Genomic DNA, 24,618 nt, shown 5'->3' with positions numbered 1-24,618 from the left:
GAATAATCCAGAGCTGCAATGTTTATAAGAGCCAAAATCTAGGAACTTTAGTTCATTAATAAAAAAATGGATAAATTGTAGTAGAATAATACTATGCCAAAGTAAAAATACATGAATAACAACTGCATGCATCAGTGTGGACAAATTTTGTTCATATAAAAGTCACAGGAAAAACTTCAAGATGGTTCCATTTATACAATTTGAACAAGCACAACTGTATAACTATTTAGGAGTATAAATATATGTCAAACAATTAAGAAAAATGTAAGAATGGTAAATACAAGCAAGATTCAGTATTTTAGTGTCCTATGGGGGGGCATTTGAGTATATACAGCATGGTGGCTATAGTTAATAATATTGTATTGCATACTTGAAAGTTGCTAAGAGAGTAAATCTTAAAAGTTCTCATCACCAGAAAAAAAAAAAAAAACTGTTTTTGTAACTATGTATGGTGCATGTTAACTGGACGTGTGATCATTTCACAGTGTATACAAAAATCACATTATTATGTTGTATACCTGAAGCTAATATAATGTTATATATCAATTATACCTCAAGTTTTTTTTTTAAAGTGTGAACACTAAAGGCAGAAAATAAGATTGCCTAATTACATCTTTCTAATTTTGCTTAATTTGTTCTCCTTGTTAGCTAAAGTAGTTTTCAAGTGACATACTCTTAGAATATCTGAAACACTATTTTAAAAGTTTAATTGTTTATAGCCTAAAGTTAGAACTGAACTGTTTCATGGACTTAAATATAGCATTTTTACTCTGTTAATTTTAATTGTGATTGAGCATTTAACATATATCTTCAAATTCAATAATTTATAGAAAACTCTTCATTTTATAATAAGTCCTTATCTGGAAACTTTCTAAGAGGAATAAAATACCAAAGGAGTTTCATGATGTAAAAATCTCTTCAAACACTTGGAAAGAGAGCAGGAAAATATATACACTTTACTCAGTTATTATTTCATGATCAATATGGTATCAGCTATATAATAAATATTGTAATTTTTGATACCTATAATTGTTGTATTACCTACTTTAATTTTTATTTTTGTTTTGCTGTAATCAAATAAAAAAGTTATAAACCAGATCATGAAAACTGGCTCACAAAATTAAAACTACTTAATCCATTATGTGTGGCCAAATTGAAGTTAGGAAGTCTGTATCTTTTAAATTTAAGAGTAGTTTGAAGATTTTCAGAGTTCCCTTAACCAGTCTCCATTTTCAGCAAAATGTGGATCTCAAGTATTTCAGTATGTATTAGCATAAAAAAGGCACAAAATAATTAATTTTAGAAGTATTTTGTAGTGATAGAGAAACTGGATTTTGTCACTTTCTGTCCTGCATGTGCTTGTTTTCACTTATTTGGTATACATCTACTTCACATTTTCCTAAAATTTCCTACACTAATTTTGCTTCTTTGGGGAGTGCTACATGTAAACCATGTTCTTACAATTGTATTTTTGGAAAAGCATGTGGGTGGTGTTGGATTCACTTGAGTAGAATTTTAATTAGATCTACTGCATTCACTTTTATTAAAAGAAAGAATACTAATTCCTTTTTAGCATGCTGACCATGCTTTATTCTGACAGAGGGCCCCCTTTTAATTTGTTCTTCAAGTTCCATAATTTGTCTTTCAGAAACAGTCATGTCACTTTTCTAACTTCAGAATGTTTGATAATTCCTTTTCTTTGCACTCAAAAACTGAAATATCCTTATTATGGCATTCAAGGCCATTTCTGATCTGTCACTAAGATCCTTTGCAGCCTAATCCATCACCCCATTTTCCCTCCTCTGTACTCCAAGAAGCTGTCCATGCAGAATGTCCTGGTACACTGGCTTATTTATCATTTCCCATGCAATTAATTTTATGGTTTGTATGCTTCCTTGGAGCTCCTCTATCTACGTGGAATATTCTCCTCATTTCTGCCACCCCTTCCTTCCACAACCTCTGGCAGGTGGAATCTAGGCATTCTTTAAAACCCAGGTTAGACCTCTCTGATACTTTTCTTTTCTCTTTCTCACCCTCTTCTCTTCTGCCATAGGACTTAATCTGTGACTTACTGCTCTGATTGAACCTGACAGTACAATTAATTGTTTGTGTCTGCTCCTCTACCCCCTAGTGAGTTCCATGATGGCCAGTTTTCATTTTTATTAAGTGAAATGATGTGTCATAAGAGCACATGTGGTTAAGAACACAGATTCTGAAAATCCTTTGGGGACTCCAGATTCCCATTCAACTATCTTTTATCTGTTCTTTACTGAAAAAGTCCTTTGAAAGTTCTTTCCCTTTTATTCTTGAATTCCAGTCAGATTTTACTTCCATCAGTCCATCAAATCACCCTGTCAGGGGCACTAATGACCCCATGTTTCTAAATTACATGGTCACCCACAACTATATGGTCAGCTAATCTTCACAAAGCATGAAGAATATCCAATGAAAAAACACAGTCCCTTCAACAAGAGGTGTTGGGAAAACTGGATTGTGACACACAGAAAAATGACACTGGACCACTTTCTTACACCTTACACAAAAATAAATTCAACATGGATGAAAGACCTAAATGTGAGACAGGAAACTACCAAAATCCTAGAGGAGTATACAGGCAGCAACCTCTTTGACCTCACCCGTAGCAGTTTCTTACTAGACATGTCGCTGAAGGCAAGGGAAACAAAAGCAAACATAAACTGTTGGGACCTCATCAAAATAAAAAGCTTCTGCACAGCAAAGGAAGCAATCAGCAAAACTAAAAGGCAACCTACATAATGGGAGAAGATATTTGCAAATGACATATCTGATAAAGGGTTAATATCCAAAATCTATAAAGAACTTATCAAGCTCAACACCCAAAAATCAAATAACCCGGTTAAGAAATGGGCAGACATGAATAGACACTTTCCCAAAGAAGACATCCAGATGGCCAGTAGACACATGCAAAGATACTCAACATCGCTCTCACACGGAGTAGATACAGTCCTTCAACAACTGTGTAGTCTCTACCATCAAAATATGTCTAAAATTCTACCACTTCTCACCATCCTCAGGGTCACTACTCTGGTCTAAACTTCTCCTCTAGATTATTGTAATAACTTCCTAATTGCTCTTCCTGCTTTTATTTTCACCACCTGTATTATGTAAGATGTACATATCTATTATTCTGTTATACGTAAGATACCTAACTATGTTTTGGATCTGATAATTACACAAAAACTCATAAAACATACAAGTTTTGTTTTCTGGAACCTATACCTATTCAAACAACTATTATTTCAAAGCAGTGATGAAATAACACGAGTGGAAAAAGGATACGGGCTGTAGAAATTCAAAACTAGAAAACATGATATTAGTGATATTACCAAAAAGAATACATAATTTGAGCTTAGTCATATAAGATGGCTGTAGCTTAACTAAGCAGAAGAAGAGAGTAGAGAACCTTATAATCCATTAGGAAGTGAGTGAATGAGCAAATGCACCAAGACATAAATATGTAGAATAGTCTGAAACAATGAGTAGAGAAAACTGAATTCTGGATTATAATGGGAAAATGTGGGTGTAGCCAGAAAATAGTAAACCCTGATTGCTTAATTAAGGAGTTTCAAATTTATCCCAAGAAATGGCAGGTGTATTGAAATTTTGGAGGGTGGGGAAGTAATACATAAAAATGTTCCTCTAAGAAACTATCGTGAAAATATAGGCAGCAAGGAAGGAGACAGACTTCAATCTTAAAGGACATGAAGTACTAATAAGTGGAATTGAGGTGGCCATCTAGAAATGGAGCTGCAAGAATATATTTGAGATATATTTCAAAGGAAGAATTCGAAGTTCAAAGGAACTTCATGTCTGATTAATCAAGGGATTAATATTTATATTACCAAGAGTAAATGAGCTTTTATTCATTGATTTTGATAACTTGGAAGTGGTGAATTTTTTATTCCCTAGATTTTTATATTTTACCTCAGTTGCAACCCAAATTATGTGATGTGATAGTCTCACATTTCATTATTTAAATTCAAAACCATCTCATGATATTTTGTTTAAACTGTAGTGAAAATCTGCAGGGCATAAATGAGATCAAGTCAGACCCAACTCAGCATATGGTGTTTTAATGGCTGGCATTGAAGGAGTTCTCTTTGCATAGCTGTTGAATTATCACCACCATTAGCAGGTGTTGCAATGAAATATGAACTGTAATGTTGCCAATAAAATTAAGTGTGTTTTATAGCATAATGGAAACTTTTGAAAGACCTATAGTTTCCTTTAAAAATTAAGCTTTTGAATACTGTTGATAAGTTATTTCTCATATATTGTCTTCCTAATACGGTTTCCCACTACTGTGTGTTGAAGGAATTCTCAGAAGCAGATCTTAAACACTTTATAATATGTAACCTAAAAATGTTTATAAAAATATTAACACATTTTTATCAAATCTGAAGCTTGTGCCACGTACACAGAAGGTATTTAAAAATATTTCATGATTTAATTTGCAGTCATCTATAATTTAAACTGGAAAAACTAAAAAGTGATTTACTTTTGTTTTGCAGTGATCGGCATGTTGGTAAAATTTATTCCAAATCCTCTTCCTTTCTGGACTATGCCAGAAAGTCTCTAAAGAAGCTTGGGTTAGATGAGTCCAAGGTCAGTATATGATTGCTGTTTTTATTTAAAAAAAAAAAAAAACACAAAACAGAAGAACTTCTATGGAATAATGAATTGAGATGATACAAAATAATTTGCCTTCTACTTTCCTCCCATTTGTGAGAAACATCTACATTACATTGAAACCATACCACCATTTCCTTTATTCCAGTTCACCTTTCCAGTCAATGTGGGTGCTTTGCTGTTGTACATCTCTTGAGAGATTCCCCCTTTAGGTTTATTCAGGTAATATGTATTAATTCTCAAATCAAAACAGAGTTAAAAACAAGATAACAGAACAAACGGGAATTATAAGTAAGGTAAGAGTAATGAGACAAAAAACTGCATTTATTTAAAGATTGTATAATTAGTTAAAATTAAAAATCTTAAATTCTAAAAGCCTTTGAATGGGAGAATCCTGGAAAATATAACATCATAGGCCGCCCAAGCTAATAATTGAGAGTTTGATGTCAAAGATAAAGTGGTAAGCTGGTTGGCTAGTAGTAATAAATATTCTAACACTGAGAAAAAAAATAAACTCTCAATTCAAATGCGTTATTGAGTAAAATATTAAGTTGAACTTGGATCACTCTGGTATTTTGAATTGATTATAAATGGAAATAAAGAATAAAATAGCTTTTTAAAGGAATGAAATGGATTTCTTGAAAAGGTGGTACAGATATGATTGTATTGTATCAAAGCTAAAAAGTATTGTTATTTATTCTACCAGTTGTTCATTTACTCCCCAGTTACTTTATTATTTACAGCCATTAGACTGTTAATAATCAAACCCCTCCTCTATAAAATAACTGTTCAAAAGCACTTCTAACTCATGATTTAAGATCAAAGGAGGTAATATACGTAAAATACTGAGCACAATGTTTTTACATAGTAAATGCAAACAGAAGTTTTAGTTCATTTAGTTTTTATATATAGTTTTATTATATGTTATAAATGTTATATGTTAGTACACTTTTATATTAATATTATAATTAATAATATTGAGTTTTATGTATATTTTTATTCTGATCTTTGTATATGTTCTACTAGTAATAACACAATTGATAATGACTCTTGTCAATATTTTTATTTAGTCACCAAACAAAGGTCCTTCTAGTCTTACATAAATGAATGACAATAGATAATTTTTGTCCTAGTCATTTTATTTCTGGGTATTTATTTATTTATTTATTTGTAATTCATTCTTGAGCGGGAGGACGGGTAGAGGGGGGGAGAGAGAGAGAGAGAGAGAGAGAGAGAGAGAGAGAGAATCCCAAGCAGGCTCCGCACTGTCAGCACTGCCAACCATGGGGCTCAAATTCACGAACCATGAGATCATGACCTGAGTCAAAATGAAGAGTCCGATGCTTAACTAACTGAGCCACCCAGGTGCCCTTTATTTCTGAGTGTTTCTTTTTTTAATGTTTTTGGGGCACCTGGGTGGCTCAGTGGGTTTAGCGTCTGACTTCGGCTCAGGTCATGATCTCACGGTCTGTGAGTTCGAGCCCCACATCAGGCTCTAAGCTGTCAGCACAGAACCTGCTTCAGATTCTGTGTCTCCCTCTCTCTCTGCCATTGCCCCATTCATGTTCTGTGTGTCTCTCTCTCAAAAATAAATAAAAATTTTAAAAAGTGTTTTTAATAAATCAGACAGGTTTTCCTTCCAGTTAGTCTTATTTAGTATATCTTTGTTCCATGTCTCAATTTTATGTCTTGCAGTAATGTCAAGCACACAAACCAAAGCGTTATTTTCACAGATGAAGAGCTAAGTTTTTACTTAAACTAAAAATATGTTAAAAAATAAAAATAAAAAAAATAAACTAAAAATATATTACCCTTTGCCAAAAACTAAGTAGCAAAAATCCAGAAAGAATGTTACTTATCCTTATTGATAGCTTTCTCTTCCCAGGTTTGTCTTTAATAATAACCATAGTAAATGTTCCTTGATATGTTCCTTATTGTATTACAGAAAGGAATATTAATAATAGCTAATAGTTACTAAGCACTTGTTATGTGGTAGTTATATGCTAAGAACATCACAACATTATCTCATTTACTCTTCACAAAAACACTTATGGTAGATACTATAATTATTACGAATGTAAAGATCTAGAAAGAGAGGTGTCAAAAAAGAGAAGTCATTTTGCCAGAGTCAAAGCAATTAGTGGAGGTGGAACTTGAACACAGATTCAGCTAACGTCAAAACCTCAAGTGTTAACTGCCACTATACTGAGAAATGAAAGTAAAAACAAAAGAAACAAAGACTAATGTAGATAAGTATCACCATGTAAAATCAGTCTTAAATTATTCCTTGTATTAGTTAATAAAGGCAATAATAGTGCCCCACTGATTTTCTCCTAAAACTATTTAAGTTCATTAAGAACAAATATATCAGATAAAATGGGTTGGAAGATGAAAAGGAACAAGAAACCCAAGCTGGAGGACTTAGAGGGAAGAAGGTATAGAGCAAAACAGTAAGGTATTTAAAAGGATACACTGGTGAAAGGAAGCAAATAGATGAGTACATGTTTTGTGTGTGGGAGGTTGATTTTAATTTTAAGCAAGAGGAATGAAAAAGTTGTATCTGTCAGATCAGACTAGTTGGAAAGGATAAACCAAAATTAGGTTTTTGACCCAGTACAAATTCCTATTATTTTTCTCCCACATAATCAAGTATCGATGCTCAAATTAAAGTTTTGACAGTAAGCACAATGAAAAGAGATTTGTGTATGGTTTCATTTTAAAAATGAAATGAGGGGCGCCTGGGTGGCTCAGTCGGTTAAGTGTCCGACTTCGGCTCAGGTCATGATCTCATGGTCCGTGAGTTCGAGCCCCGCGTCGGTCTCTGTGCTGACAGCTCAGAGCCTGGAGCCTGTTTCAGATTCTGTGTCTCCCTCTCTCTGACCCTCCCCCGTTTATGCTCTGTCTGTCTCTGTCTCAAAAATAAATAAAGGTTAAAAAAATGAAGTGAATTTTCACATGAGAGTCTAAACACTGAAAAGTATCAAAACAATTTAAGTTTAAAAAATTAAGGGGGACCAGGATGGCTCAGTAGGTTAAGTGTCCGACTCTTGATCTCAACTCAGGTCATGATCTCACAGTTGTGGGATCGAGCCCTATGTTGGCTCCGCACTGGGTGTGGAGTCTGCTTACGACTCTCTCTTCGTCTCCCCCTCTCCCCTGCTGTCTCTCTCTCTCTCAAAATTTAAAAGAAAGTAAAAAAAAGTTTAAGATATTAAATATACCATAATATCTAATAATTTATTGATAAACATATATATGTATATAATTGGAAGTGTGAATGCATTGGTGTTTTTCTAAACTTTTAAAGCAAATCTCTTCATATTCAAAACTATGTAAGCAAGTAAAGTGTCTAGAAAATCTCTTTTAACATGCTCTGGATACATTTTTAGTTATAAGAAATCATGTTAAATGTATGGAAGTAAACAGAAAACATTCCCAGACAAATTATCATTTCAAAGAAGGCCAAAGCTGCATATGCTGGATATGTAAGTGGCTCATACACAGCTTAAAAGCTTAGCCCATAATTCCGATAGTCAGTTGTGAGAGACCGCATTGGCATTTTCTCTTAGAGCAGGATTTGGCAGCGCTACTGACATTCGGGTAAGTCTTTATTGTGGGGGGCTGTCCTGTGCCTTGAAGGATGTCTAGCAGCATCCCTGACCTCTACTCATTAAATGTCAGTGGTAGAACCCTAATGGTATAAAGAGTCTCTAGTCATTGCCAAAAATTCCCCGGGGGGGGGGAGGGGGCGGTGCAAAATCCTCACTTCTCACCACCCCCATTGAGGTCCACTGTGTCCGAGCATTTGTCGTCTTAGTGATTCAATTTGCAGTCATGTAACATTTCTATTATAAACCCCATATATTTTTTAAATGCATTTTAGATGTTACACCGAGAAACATGAAGGAAAGTGGGGAAGAAGCAATGATTCTGTTCTTATATTTTGAACACGTTTTATTCAAAACAGTACCCCGCCTTGATCTTTCATTTTGTTTCACTCTAATCACTTATAGGTGATATAACTTCAGCCCAGTATAAAATATAGGTCTATTTAAGCAGAGTGTTTAGATTCCATAGTAAAGTTAAGCCTAACTCTGTAACTACTCAAAACCGTAAATTGTGGCAGAACATCAGCTACAGTAAGTCTACTGTTTATAATTAATGAATTTCTTAGAATGAAACATTAAATTTCTTGTAGCATTCAATTACTTCTTTATAAAAGAAGTATTTTAATAGGACTTAAAAACTGTCTAAAATATTAACATCCTAATGATTAGCTTTACCTAAATCTTAAAAAGATTTGGTATTCTCAAACTTTATCTTCTGTACCAAACTTGGGCGTCTCACCAAATTTCAGAAAATTTCAAAATTGTCTTTTTTTTTAATGTTTATTTATTTTTGAGAGAGAGAGAGAGAGAGAGAGAAAGAAAGAAAGAAAGAAAGAAAGAAAGAAAGAAAGAGGGGGTGGGGAGGGGCAGAGAGCGAGGAGACACAGAATCCAAAGCAGGCTCCAGGCTCCGAGCTATCAGTACAGAGTCTAACACAGGACTCATACTCACGAATCGCAAGACCATGATCTAAGCTGAAGTCGACACTTAACCGGCTGAGCCACCCAGACACCCCTCAAAATTGTCTTTAAGTTTTCTCGATTTCTTCATGGTCCATAGCATTTTGCCTTCTTTTGTCAATTGACATTACTTTTCTGCCTTCCTGTCTCTCTCCCCCAGCTTATATTGCATGCACACAAATGCACAATTGCACACACACACTATATCTTTTGGATTTCAAAAGCATCAGTACTGGTATCATTTGCTAGACAAGGAATAAACTGGAGTATTTGTTTATGAGAAGAGAGAAATAAAAGGAGCTTATGTTCTAGAGTTTGTGTGTTATATAATGAGTACAAAAATAAATGAAGTTAATTTCAGATACTGAAAAGTGGAAAAAAAAGACAATAAAAACTGATGATTTGATGGGGATGGTGTAGTGTTGAATGGGCACAGTTGAAAACTACTAAGCTAGAACCTTAATGGAAGTAAATAAAGGATAATTTGTGTATTTTTTAATGGATAAATTATTAAGTTCTTTTTGAGAAATTTAGAACAGCAATGTGTAAGGACAAACTCCATTCCTGGGAGAAAACACAGAGTGGAGATAGCCCTGAAGCTGAGGAATAGCTTTGATTTTTGGCAGACTTTGCAAGTCCACAGCTTTCTGATCAACCTTGCACTGCTGTGTAATCTCATATTTCTCCTTCTCTGTGTTGAAGATCTCACCTTCCTGGTGTCTGAGTTTACACAGCTTCTTCTTCTAGAAGTAAACATCAGTGAGATGTTTTGGGTTTTTATACTGCTGGTATCAGTTTTGGTGGAGGTGGCGATGACAAATGTCAGGTGTGTTCTATGCAGAGGAACTCGATGGAGGGCCAGAGGTCAAGTCACAAGTGGCAAACCACTGCTCATTTGCTTAATGAAAACTACCCTCTTGCCTGTGTGGTACCCAGTGAGGATGATCAAAATGAGTGATGCTACCTCGCAGTTTTCTCACTAGCTACCTGAAAGATTTTTTTGCCGTGGCTCAACAGCTTTCAAGGCACATCTTCTGTAGGATAATACCTAGGCATTTTACAACATTTAACTACTTGGGTACTACCATTCTTGTCACCACCAACTAGTTTTCTGACAGTAGGAAGAGTCTTCTCCTTTTTCTTCTCAACCTTGGATTTAGTGCTGAATACTTCCTCTTATACATGGCCTTTCTGGAATACATAGCCGATCAAGAATATCTGCCAATTCCTCTGACCAGGGCAGGGTTTTGGTGGGGCTTCCCCTTCTTTGGCATTTTAGCCTTGAGGCTGCCCTTCTTTTTTTTTTTTTTAATTTTTTTAATGTTTATTTTTGAGAGAGAGAGATACAGACTGCGAGTGGGGGAGGCTCAGACAGAGAGAGAGAGAGAGAGAGAGAGAGAGAGAGAGAGAATCTGAAGCAGGCTCCAGGCCCTGAGCTGTCAGCACAGAGCCCATCGCAGGGCTTGAACCCATGAACTGTGAGATCATGACCTAAACCTAAATCAAGAGTCAGACATTTAACCAGCTGAGTCACCCAGGTGCCCCTCTAAGATGGCAAAGGGCAATAAAGGATAATTTAGAAAAATATTCTTAGATATGTTTCCACAGTGGGTCAGCAAAAGGAAAACTTTTGAGACCAAAGTCATTTAGTTATTCATCAAAAACCATTTATTTTGAAAAATTTCCAATGTGTCAAAAACAGTGTAAACTCTGGGGCTACAAAGATAATTAAAATATTACCCTTTTAAAAAGAAAATAATTATGGGGCAGTTGGGTGGCTCTGTCAGTTGAGCCTCCAACTTCAACTCAGGTCATGATCTCATGGTTTGTGAGTTCAAGCCCCACATTGGGCTCACTGCTGTCAGCTCAGAGACCCCTTGGGATCCTCTGTCCCCCCTCTCTGCCCTTCCCCCACTTACACTCTTTCAAAAATAAATAAACATTAAAAAAAAGAAAACAATTACAATATAGCATGAACCTACAACAATAGACACATGTATAAACTAGTGTGGAGGCATACAGAAAGGAGTGACTCACTCTGCCTGTGTAGATTTCACGAACAACATGTGGTACCTTAGCTTGGTCTTAAAGGATGCAGAGGAGTTCATCAAGCAGACAAGGTGTGAAGGTAGGGAGCAATGAATTCATTGTAGGTATGCAGGGGTGGGTATGCTTCTTCAAAAATACACAGATGTGAGAAACCTGATTCTGAACTCAGCAGTGCTGGAGCACAAAGCAAGCAGGAGAGGCAGAAGTGAGAGATGAGGCTATAGGAGTGAGCACATGTGGAGAGGCCAGGTAAACTTATTTTTTGGGTGTTAAATCAGGGATTAATCCAAGGTAAGAATAATCACCAGGTGGTTTAAATACAGGTGAGAGGACAGGAATTGTTCCATAGGAAAGCCAACAACAAATGTAGGGAACTCATGAGCTCTTCCATGTTGTAATATGTCTCTAAGTGATATTGAACTGCTTTTTTTTTTTTTTTCAACGTTTATTTATTTTTGGGACAGAGAGAGACAGAGCATGAACGGGGGAGGGGCAGAGAGAGAGGGAGACACAGAATCGGAAACAGGCTCCAGGCTCTGAGCCATCAGCCCAGAGCCCGACGCGGGGCTCGAACTACGGACCGCGAGATCCTGACCTGGCTGAAGTCGGACGCTTAACCGACTGCGCCACCCAGGCGCCCCTGAACTGCTTTGACATGTGCATTACGCCCATAAGTAAATCCTGGCTGCTTTTTGCAACCACCATGGTAATAATTGATTCACAGGAGAATCATCAAAGCATTAAAGCCATTAGGTAAAATGTTTATGGGGGAACAGGATATTTACACAGACTCACATTACCTCCCACAGATTTTTTATTCATTTCAAAAAGTAGATAAACCTTCAAAGTTAGCATCACCAATAATGAACAAACTGACATTGTCCAACTCATCAGGCGATGCATTGGAAAGGATACAGCATCACTTATGTAATATTCCTACCAAAAATGAATAACTTGAATCTACTCATGAGAAAACACTCAGACAACTAGACTTTTCAAAATATGTCCGTATCAGATAGTAAAGGAAACCATGAACCATCAAGGAAAAGGCACCCTACTGAATGGGAAAAGATACTCACAAATGATATATCTGGTAAGGAGTTAACATCCAAAATATATAAAGAACTCATACAACTCAATATCAAAAAAAAAAAAACTGATTAAAAAATGGGCAGAGGGCCTGAACAGATTTTTTTCAAAGAAAACATACTGATGGCCAATAGTCACATAAAATGATGCTCGATGTCACTAACCATCAGGGAAATACAAACTAAAACCACAAGGAAATATCACCTCATACCTGTCAAAATAAGTAATATCAAAAACACAAGAAATAAAAAGTATTGGTGAGGAGGTGTAGAAAAGGGAAGCCTCATGCACTGTTGTTAGGAATGTAAACTGGTGCAGACACTCTGGAAAACAATATGGAGTTTACTCAAAAAATTAAAAATAGAACTACCATACAATCCAGCAATTCCACTGCTAGGTATTTATCTGGGAAAAGAAAAAACAAAAACATGAATTCAAAAAGATGTACACACTGCAGTTCCTCATAGCATTATTTATAGTAGCCAAGATGTAAAAATAACCTAAATGTCCATAAAGAGATGAATGGATACAGAAGATATGGTGTGTGTGTGTGTGTGTGTGTGTGTGTGTGTGTGTGTGTGTATCATTCAGCCATAAAAGAGAATGAAATCTTGCCATTTACAACATGAATGATCTAGAGAGTATTAAGTAAAATAAGTCAAACAGAGAAAGATAAATACCTTATGAATTCCCTTATATGTGGAATCTAAAAAACAAAGAAAACAAAAACAGAAACAGATTCAGAGATACAGAAAACAAATTGGCAGTTGCCAGAGGGAAAGGGAGCAGGGGATGCACAAACTAGTTGAAGGAAATTAAGAGGTGCAACTATAACAGCTTTGTATGGTGACAGATGGTAACTGGACTTACTGTGGTAACCATTTTTAATGTGTATAAATGTTAAATTAGTATGTTGCACACCTGAAACTAATACCATATTGTATGTCAATTATTCTCCAATTAAAAACTATATATATCAATTTCATAAAAGACAAGACTTGAGGAACTGTTCCAGATTAAATGGGAGTAGAGATACAATGTCCTATCCCAGATGGGATTCTTAAAAAGGTGGAGTGGTAGGAGAGTCCATAAAAGGATTATTAGGACAAATGGTAAAATTTTAGGGGCGCCTGGGTGGCGCAGTCGGTTAAGCGTCCGACTTCAGCCAGGTCACGATCTCGCGCTCCGTGAGTTCGAGCCCCGCGTCGGGCTCTGGGCTGATGGCTCAGAGCCTGGAGCCTGTTTCCGATTCTGTGTCTCCCTCTCTCTCTGCCCCTCCCCCGTTCATGCTCTGTCTCTCTCTGTCCCCAAAATAAATAAACGTTGAAAAAATTTTTTTTTTTAATTTTAATATAGAATATGTAATAGACAACAATATTGGATCAATGTTAAATTAATGAATTTGGTTATTCTAGTTATGTAAGAGCATATCTTATTCCTAGGATCTACTTGCTGAAGCATTTAGGGGTGAAGGGTCATGACATCTGTAATTTACTTTCAAATGGATCAGCCACAATAATAATAATAATAATAATAATAATAATAATAATAATAAATGGATGGTTAAAACGAATATGGCAAAATAGTAATGATTAGTGAATTTAAGTAATAGGTATATAGATGTTTGTTGCACTTTCTGCAGCTTTAATTAAAAAAAAAATTGGAAACCCAAATCCACCAAACCCAAAGGAAATGAACCTTACACAAAGTAAATACAACAAAAGGTTTTGGAGAATTAAAAATATAGCCTGTATTAATACTGAGAAGGGTAGGAGCCAATTAGAGAAGTTAAACTTCTTCTGGGAAAGGACAGAAATTGTGTCAGGTCTTTTTAGAGGCCTTTACCAGATGCTGTCCTCAGAGATGCTGTGGCCCAGCCTAGGCCTGCCTGTCAGTCTCATACAAGTGTATTTTGTGCTGCCACTAACCTTGACCCCTGCTGACTGCCAAAGCTGCCAGCCGCCAGCTGTCAAAAGCCACATTTGGGCAGATTCCTCACTTACCAATCAATCCATCCTCTTGCCTTGCATAAAATATTAATCATTGTTCACATTTTATAATTATAATTCTACATTTTAGGAAAACAGTACAGTAAGCACGTAAAATATCAGTGTAGTTTATATTCAGATCATCTTTTCTAATGCTTCTTTGTAGAAAAGTGCTCTACGTTAGAATTCATACCTTAATGAACTTGATTTTTTTCCTATTGGAAAATAGGTGTGAAGGATCCCATTTTAATAATACTTTTCTTAAGTGTCATGGCAGACCATCTCTTTACTATTTGTTTATATAGAATTGTCAGCAGTCAAAATTAACACAGAGTAAAGTTTGTTGTATAATCATTTTATATGCCAAGTTCTTCCAGTTCATGGATGCTCAATTTATTTAGTAAACTGTGGCTTTTTAAAATAATAATAATAATAATAATAATAATAATGAAGGAAGGAAAGAAGGGAAAAGCTCAGAACAAAATTAATTGGAAGGTTATTCCAAAATTTCAGTGCACTTTGGGAGAAAAAGAAAAATCATAGGATAGTGATTTGAAGATCACTTTTCTGGGAACTATGTTGTAAATTATTCCTCTTTCCGGAAACTCAGTAGTGCTTATCTCTCATACCAGGACCTAAGAGTCCTGAAGAATTCATTTCCTTGCAAGAATGTCATTTGTCTGTGTATTATATCTAGCAGTATACATTGATGTTGTATGTGACAGGATTCTAGGGCTTTAACTGAGTACTTTGTTCAAGTGCTTGAGCAGCTCAAATACTGCCTCCTTAGGAAAATTTTGGCCCTGCTTATAGGCACATGGGTGGTTCCTTTCATGCAGTCAGGTAAGCACTAATGAGTTTGGGGAGCTTTAAAGAGTCCTGTTTAGAAATCAGAAAGTGCATGAGCTTTTTCCAAATGTGAATCCTGACATGTTATGGGACCTCAGAAGTCTAATGGCAGCAAATAAAACCAAAAGGAAGGATTTGTCCAGAACACTACTCAAATCCTTGCCTTTGCCCCTGGTGCCCTGATGTCATCACAATCTTCCAACACAGCTTCATCTTCAGGCTTCAAATTTCTAGTTTTCCCCTTTGTTCAGTGTTTAATGTTTTGGTTTTTTTTTTTTTCCTGCCCATAAGTGAGAGATCATGCTACTTGTCTATTATGTTTTTTGGGTTCTAAGAATGTTCTAATTCTTAATGATAAAACCCCAACCCTTACCTATTATGCCTTCTAATTTTATCTGAGTTAAGCCTCATCACTTCAGAATGTGATTTTGAATCCCCAACAGCTGCACTTGAATTACCTGTAGTATCTCATGAATGTCCCATGATTTCTTGGTCTTGCCTCAGTAACAGCAAATGACTGTCTACTAAACCCACTTCCTCCTTTTTATTTTATTTTATTTTATTTTATTTTATTTTGTTATTTTATTTTATTTTATTTCATTTCATTTTATTTCATTTTATTGTATTTTATTATTATTTTTATTCTCAAGATAGTTAAGATACAGTGTTGTCTTGGCTTTAGGAGTAGAACCCAGTGAGTGATTTCATCGCTTACATATAACACCCACTGTTCATCCCAACAAGTGCCCTCCTTAATGCCCGTCACCTACTTACCCCACCCTCCACCCCCATCAGTCCTAGTTTTGTGTATTTAAGTCTCTTATGGTTTGCCTCCCTCTCTGTTTTTATCGTATTTTTCCTTCCCTTCCCCTATGATCATCTGTTGTTTCTCAAATTCCACATATGAGTGAAATCATGTGATATCTTTCTCTGACTCACTTATTTCGCATAGCATAATACCCTCCAGTTCCATCCATGTTTTTGCAAATGTCAAGATTTCATTTTTCATCACTGAGTAGTATTCCATTATATATATATATATAAACCACAACTTCTTTATCCATTCATCAGTTGATGGACATTTAGACTCTTTCCATAACTTAGCTATTGTTGATAGTGCTGTTATAAACATTGAGGTACATGTGCCCCTTTGAATCCGCGTTTTTGTGTCCTTTGGATAAATTCCTAGTAGTGCTATTGCTGCATCGTATGGTAGTTCTATTTTTAATTTTTTGAGGAACCTCCACACTGTTTTCCAGAGTGGCTTCACCAGTTTGCATTCCCACCAACAGTGCAATAGGGTTCCCCTTTCTCCACATCATCGCCAACATCTGTTGTTTCCTGAGTTATTAATTTTAGCCATTCTGACTGGTGTGAGGTGGTATCTCATTGTGGTTTTGATTTGTATTTCCCTAATGATGAGGGATATTGAGCATCTTTTCATGTGTGTGTTGGCCATCTAGATATCTTTCTGGAAAAGTGTCTTTTCATGTCTTCTGCCCATTTCTTCACTGGATTGTCTGGTTTTTTTTTTGGGTATTGAGTTTGGGTATAAAGTTCTTTCTTTATAGATTTTGGATACTAACCCTTTATCTGATATATCATTTTCAAATATCTTCTCCCATTCTGTCGGTTGCCTTTTAGTTTTGTTGATTGTTTCCTTGGCTGTGCAGAAGCTTTTTATCTTGATGAGGTCCCAAAAGTGCATTTTTACTTTTGTTTTCCTTGCCTTCAGAGACATGTCAAGTAAGAAGTTGCTGTGACTGAGATCAAAGAGATTGCTGCTTGTTTTCTCCGGTAGGATTTAGAAGGTTTTGAAAGACCTAAATATGAGAGAGGAAACCACTCCTTACTTTTATTGCACACACTATCCATGCAAATTCTAGATTCCCCAGCCCCATCTCTTGTTTTGTTATTTTTTATTTGAGTCTCATTGACACACAATGTGATCTCACTCTCAAATGTACAACATAGTGATCCAACTTCTTTATACATTGTGCTATGTTCACTACAGGTGTACCTGCCACTTGTCATCATTGACTACATTCCGTATACTGTGCCTTTTATTCCAGTGACTTTTTTTTTTAATTTATTTCTATTGTTTTAAGTTTACCTTTTTTTTTTTTTTTTTTTTTTTTTTTTTTTTTTTTTTTTTGAGAGAGAGAGAGAGAGAGAGTTCACGAGCAGGGGAGGGCGGAGAGAGAGGGAGAGAATCCAAGCAGGCTCAGCACTATTAGTGCAGAGCCTGATGTGGAACTCAAACTCACAAACCATGAGACCATGACCTGAGCCAAGATCAAGAGTTGGACACTTAACCAACTGAGCTACCTATTCCAGGGACTACCTAGTCCCTAGGAATAGGACTACCCTATTCCAGGGACTTCATGCCGTAACTGGAAGCCTGTATCTCCCACTTCTCTTTACCTGTTTTGCCCATCCCCCCATCCCCTCTGGCAGCCATCAGTTCTCTATATTTTATAGGTCTGATTCTGCATCTTGTGTGTTTATTCAATTGTTTTTTTAGATTCCACATATGGGTAAAATCACGTGGTATTTTTCTTTTTCAGTCTGACTTATTTCACTTAGTGTAATACACTCTAGATCCATACATGTTGTCATAAATCATTAAAGAACTATATTCCCGGTGATGAGGAAGATGGCAGCATAGGAGAATGCTGGGCTCACCGCGCGTCCTGCTGATCACTTAGATTCCACCTACACCTGCCTAAATAACCCAGAAAAACACCAGAGGATTAGCAGAACAGAGTCTCCGGAGCCAAGCGCAGACGAGAGGCCCACAGAAGAGGGTAGGAAGGGCGGTGAGGTGGTGTGCGCTCCACGGACTGGCGGGAGGGAGCCGGGGTGGAGGGGCAGCCTGCCGGCCAAGCAGAGCCCCCGAGTCTGGCTGGCAAAAGCGGAGGGGCTGGACGGACTGTGTTCTCACAGCAAGCGCGACTTAGCGTCTGGGAGGTCATAAGTTAATAGCTCTGCTCAGAAAGCGGGAAGGCTGGAGGACAAAGGGAGGGAGAGTTGCTGAGCCCCCGGACAGCAGAGCTCTGTTTGGCGGGGAACAAAGGCGCTTGCCAGCTCCATCTCCCTCGCCCATCCCCCAGCCAAAATCCCAAAGGGAACCAGTTCCTGCCAGGGAACTTGCTCACTCTGCGCAAACACCCAACTCTGTGCTTCTGCGGAGCCAAACCTCCGGCAGCAGATCTGACTCCCTCCCACTGCCACAGGGCCCCTCCTGAAGTGGATCACCTAAGGAGAAGCGAGCTAAGCCTGCCCCTCCTGCCCCCGTGCACCTTGCCTTCCCACCCCAGCTAATACGCCAGATCCCCAGCACCACAAGCCTGGCAGTGTGCAAGTAGCCCAGACAGGCCACCCCACCCCACAGTGAATCCCACCCCTAGGAGAGGGGAAAAGAAGGCACACACCAGTCTGACTGTGGCCCCAGTGGTGGGCTGGGAGCAGACATCAGGTCTGACTGCGGCCCCACCCACCAACTCCAGTTATACACCACAGCACAGGGGAAGTGCCCTGCAGGTCCTCACCACTCCAGGGACTATCCAAAATGACCAAACGGAAGAATTCCCCTCAGAAGAATCTCCAGGAAATAACAACAGCTAATGAACTGATCAAAAAGGATTTAAATAATATAACAGAAAGTGAATTTAGAATAATAGTCATAAAATTAATCACTGGGCTTGAAAACAGTATAGAGGACAGCAGAGAATCTCTTGCTACAGAGATCAACGGACTAAGGAACAGTCACGAGGAGCTGAAAAACGCTTTAAACGAAATACAAAACAAAATGGAAACCACCACGGCTCGGATTGAAGAGGCAGAGGAGAGAATAGGTGAACTAGAAGATAAAGTTATGGAAAAAGAGGAAGCTGAGAAAAAGAGAGATAAAAAAATCCAGGAGCATGAGGGGAAAATTAGAGAACTAAGTGATACACTAAAAAGAAATAATATACGCATAATTGGTATCCCAGAGGAGGAAGAGAGAGGGAAAGGTGCTGAAGGGGTACTTGAAGAAATTATAGCTGAGAACTTCCCTAACTGGGGAAGGAAAAAGGCATTGAAATCCAAGAGGCACAGAGAACTCCCTTCAGACGTAACTTGAATCGATCATCTGCACGACATATCATAGTGAAACTGGCAAAATACAAGGATAAAGAGAAAATTCTGAAAGCAGCAAGGGGTAAACGTGCCCTCACATATAAAGGGAGACCTATAAGACTCGTGACTGATCTCTCTTTTGAAATGTGGCAGGCCAGAAAGGATTGGCACGAGATCTTCAGTGTGCTAAACAGAAAATATATGCAGCCGAGAATCCTTTATCCAGCAAGTCTGTCATTTAGAATAGAAGGAGAGATAAAGGTCTTCCCAAACAAAAACTGAAGGAATTTGTCACCACTAAACCAGCCCTACAAGAGATCCTAAGGGGGATCCTGTGAGACAAAGTACCAGAGACATCACTACAAGCATAAAACATACAGACATCACAATGACTCTAAACCCGTATCTTTCTATGATAACACTGAATGTAAATGGATTAAATGCGCCAACAAAAAGACATAGGGTATCAGAATGGATAAAAAAACAAGACCCATCTATTTGCTGTCTACAAGAGACTCATTTTAGATCTGAGGACACCTTTAGATTGAGAGTGAAGAGATGGAGAACTATTTATCATGCTACTGGAAGCCAAAAGAAAGCTGGAGTAGCCATACTTATATCAGACAAACTAGAATTTAAATTAAAGGCTGTAACAAGAGATGAAGAAGGGCATTATATAATCATTACAGGGTCTATCCATCAGGAAGAGCTAACAATTATAAATGTCTATGCGCCGAATACCGGAGCCCCCAAATATATAAAACAATTACTCACAAACATAAGCAACCTTATTGATAAGAATGTGGTAATTGCAGAGGACTTTAACACTCCACTTACAGAAATGGATAGATCATCTAGACACGCGGTCAATAAAGAAACAAGGGCCCTGAATGATACATTGGATCCGATGGACTTGACAGATATATTTATTTTTTTATTTTTTTTTTTTTTTAAATTTTTTTTTTCAATGTTTATTTATTTTGGGGACAGAGAGAGACAGAGCGTGAATGGGGGAGGGGCAGAGAGAGAGGGAGACACAGAATCGGAAACAGGCTCCAGGCTCTGAGCCATCAGCCCAGAGCCCGACGCGGGGCTCGAACTCACGGAGCGCGAGATCGTGACCTGGCTGAAGTCGGACGCTTAACCGACTGCGCCACCCAGGCGCCCCATTGACAGATATATTTAGAACTCTGCATCCCAAAGCGTCAGAATATACTTTCTTCTCGAGTGCACATGGAACATTCTCCAAGATAGATCATATACTGGGTCACAAAACAGCCCTTCATAAGTTTACAAGAATTGAAATTATGCCATGCATACTTTCAGACCACAGTGCTATGAAGCTTGAAATCAACCACAGGAAAAAGTCTGGAAAACCTCCAAAAGCATGGAGGTTAAAGAACACCCTACTAAAGAATGAGTGGGTCAACCAGGCAATTAGATAAGAAATTAAAAAATATATGGAAACAAACGAAAATGAAAATAGAACAATCCAGATGCTTTGGGATGCAGCGAAGGCAGTCCTGAGAGGAAAATACATTGCAATCCAGGCCTATCTCAAGAAACAAGAAAAATCCCAAATACAAAATCTAACAGCACACCTAAAGGAACTAGAAGCAGAACAGCAAAGGCAGCCTAAACCCAGCAGAAGAAGAGAAATAGTAAAGATCAGAGCAGAAATAAACAATATAGAATCTAAAAAAACGGTAGAGCAGATCAACGAAACCAAGAGTTGGTTTTTTGAAAAAATAAACAAAATTTATAAACCTCTAGCCAGGCTTCTCAAAAAGAAAAGGGAGATGACCCAAATAGATAAAATCATGAATGAAAATGGAATTATTACAACCAATCCCTCAGAGATACAAAGAATTATCAGGGAATACTATGAAAAATTATATGCCAACAAATTGGACAACCTGGAAGAATTGGACAAATTCCTAAACACCCACACTCTTCCAAAACTCAATCAGGAGGAAATAGAAAGCTTGAACAGACCCATAACCAGTGAAGAAATTGAATCGGTTATCAAAAATCTCCCAACAAATAAGAGTCCAGGACCAGATGGCTTCCCAGGGGAGTTCTGCCAGACGTTTAAAGCAGAAATAATACCTATCCTTCTCAAGCTATTCCAAGAAATAGAAAGGGAAGGAAAACTTCCAGACTTATTTGATGAAGCCAGTATTACTTTCATTCCCAAACCAGACAGAGACCCAGTAAAAAAAGAGAACTACAGGCCAATATCCCTGATGAATATGGATGCAAAAATTCTCAATAAGATACTAGCAAATCGAATTCAACAGCATATAAAAAGAATTATTCACCATGATCAAGTGGGATTCATTCCTGGGATGCAGGGCTGGTTCAACATTCGCAAATCAATCAACGTGATACATCACATTAATAAAAGAAAAGATAAGAACCATATGATCCTGTCAATCGATGCAGAAAAGGCCTTTGACAAAATCCAGCACCCTTTCTTAATAAAAACCCTTGAGAAAGTCGGGATAGAAGGAACATACTTAAACATCATCAAAGCCTTTTATGAAAAGCCCACAGCTAACATCATCCCCAATGGGGAAAAACTGAGAGCTTGTTCCCTGAGATCAGGAACACGACAGGGATGCCCACTCTCACCGCTGTTGTTTAACATAGTGCTGGAAGTTCTAGCATCAGCAATCAGACAACAAAAGGAACTCAAAGGCATCAAAATTGGCAAAGATGAAGTCAAGCTTTCGCTTTTTGCAGATGACATGATATTATACATGGAAAATCCGATAGACTCCACCAAAAGTCTGCTAGAACTGATACATGAATTTAGCAAAGTTGCAGGATACAAAATCAATGTACAGAAATCAGTTGCATTCTTATACACTAACAATGAAGCAACAGAAAGACAAATACAGAAACTGATCCCATTCACAATTGCACCAAGAAGCATAAAATACCTAGGAATAAATCTAACCAAAGATGTAAAAGATCTGTATGCTGAAAACTATAGAAAGCTTATGAAGGTAGTTGAAGAAGATATAAAGAAATGGAAAGACATTCCCTGCTCATGGAATGGAAGAATAAATATTGTCAAAATGTCAATACTACCCAAAGCTATCTACACATTCAATGCAATCCCAATCAAAATTGCACCAGCATTCTTCTCGAAACTAGAACAAGCAATCCTAAAATTCATATGGAACCACAAAAGGCCCTGAATAGCCAAAGTAATTTTGGAGAAGAAGGCCAAAGCAGGAGGCATCACAATCCCAGACTTTAGCCTCTACTACAAAGCTGTCATCATCAAGACAGCATGGTATTGGCACAAAAACAGACACATAGACCAATGGAATAGAATAGAAACCCCAGAACTAGACCCACAAATGTATGGCCAACTAATCTTTTACAAAGCAGGAAAGAACATCCAATGGAAAAAAGACAGTCTCTTTAACAAATGGTGCTGGGAGAACTGGACAGCAACATGCAGAAGGTTGAAACTAGACCACTTTCTCACACCATTCACAAAAATAAATTCAAAATGGATAAAGGACCTGAATGTGAGACAGGAAACCATCAAAACCCTAGAGGAGAAAGCAGGAAAAGACCTCTCTGACCTCAGCCGTAGCAATCTCTTACTCGACACATCCCCAAAGGCAAGGGAGTTAAAAGCAAAAATGAATTACTGGGACCTTATGAAGATAAAAAGCTTCTGCACAGCAAGGGAAACAACCAACAAAACTAAAAGGCAACCAACGGAATGGGAAAAGATATTTGCAAATGACATATCGGACAAAGGGCTAGTATCCAAAATCTATAAAGAGCTCACCAAACTCCACACCCGAAAAACAAATAACCCAGTAAAGAAATGGGCAGAAAACATGAATAGACACTTCTCTAAAGAAGACATCCGGATGGCCAACAGGCACATGAAAAGATGTTCAGCGTCGCTCCTTATCAGGGAAATACAAATCAAAACCACACTCAGGTATCACCTCACGCCAGTCAGAGTGTCCAAAATGAACAAATCAGGAGACTATAGATGCTGGAGAGGATGTGGAGAAGCGGGAACCCTCTTGCACTGTTGGTGGGAATGCAAATTGGTGCAGCCGCTCTGGAAAGCAGTGTGGAGGTTCCTCAGAAAATTAAAAATAGACCTACCCTATGACCCAGCAATAGCACTGCTAGGAATTTACCCAAGGGATACAGGAGTACTGATGCATAGGGGCACTTGTACCCCAATGTTTATAGCAGCACTCTCAACAATAGCCAAATTGTGGAAAGAGCCTAAATGTCCATCAACTAATGAATGGATAAAGAAATTGTGGTTTATATACACAATGGGATACTACATGGCAATGAGAAAGAATGAAATATGGCCTTTTGTAGCAACGTGGATGGAACTGGAGAGTGTGATGCTAAGTGAAATTAGCCATACAGAGAAAGACAGATACCATATGGTTTCACTCTTATGTGGATCTTGAGAAACTTAACAGAAACCCATGGGGGAGGGGAAGGAAAAAAAAAAAAAGAGGTTAGAGTGGGAGAGAGCTCAAGCATAAGAGACTGTTAAAAACTGAGAACAAACTGAGGGTTGATGGGGGGTGGGAGGGAGGGGAGGGTGGGTGATGGGTATTGAGGAGGGCACCTTTTGGGATGAGCACTGGGTGTTGTATGGAAACCAATTTGACAGTAAATTTCATATATTGAAAAAAAAATATTTACCCTCTAAAAAAAAAAAAAAAACTATAATCCCCTGTTTACATCCCTATGCCTACAGTAGTTCATCTCTATAGGGATGCATTATCAGAATTATGATTAAGTAGTTTGCTTTTATTATAGTTTTAAGAAGGAACAGAAGTGGTCATTTGATTGCAAGAAGTAAAGATGTACTCAGGTTTTCTCAATTTGTGGGACTCTATTCCAGAAATACATATACTTAAAAGAAAGATTGGGATCTCTTGGCTTGATAAAAACCAAAACCAGAAGTACAGCCTAGTCTCATCAGAATGTATTTGTTAATGAGAGCAAGATTCAAAACTGCCATAGTGACCGAGTTACTGTTATTTTCTAAGCAATATATTTTTTAATCCTTTACGATTATGATGAGCTCCTGAACTAACAACAATTTCACTCTTTGTTCTAGATAATTTTTCCTCTGAGATTTTTCTTATTGATACGTTTATTCATGACTCAGCTTTCATTACTTCCCCTCTCTGCGTTACCCTCCCCATGACCAAGATAAAGATCTCGTTGACTCATTTGATCTCTTTCATAGCTGTTTGGATAGAATTTTTATGA

The 24,618-nt window shown here is 37.5% G+C and overlaps 1 protein-coding gene and 1 pseudogene across 7 annotated transcripts in view; one reads left to right on the top strand and one right to left on the bottom strand.

The window, feature by feature from the left end:
- METTL25 (methyltransferase like 25) overlaps positions 1-24,618 on the top strand; it is a 163,418-nt gene that overhangs the window by 97,164 nt on the left and 41,636 nt on the right. For all 7 annotated transcript variants that reach the window (XR_015253459.1, XR_015253460.1, XR_015253456.1 and 4 more), the window contains exon 9: positions 4,551-4,644. Coding sequence is in view for 1 of the 7 variants with exons in the window: in XM_025926605.2 (XP_025782390.2) it covers positions 4,551-4,644 (94 nt within the window). In the remaining 6 variants the exon portion in view is untranslated. The remainder of the gene's footprint in view (positions 1-4,550; positions 4,645-24,618) is intronic.
- LOC112863707 (large ribosomal subunit protein eL6 pseudogene) lies at positions 9,766-10,291 on the bottom strand (annotated as a pseudogene).

Source organism: Puma concolor, chromosome B4, assembly GCF_028749965.1.
Source record: "Puma concolor isolate L17-30 chromosome B4, mPumCon1.1.hap2, whole genome shotgun sequence".
Lineage (NCBI taxonomy): Eukaryota > Metazoa > Chordata > Mammalia > Carnivora > Felidae > Puma > Puma concolor.
The sequence above is the reverse complement of the archived record's forward strand: the minus strand, read 5'-3'. Positions and strand labels throughout refer to the sequence as shown.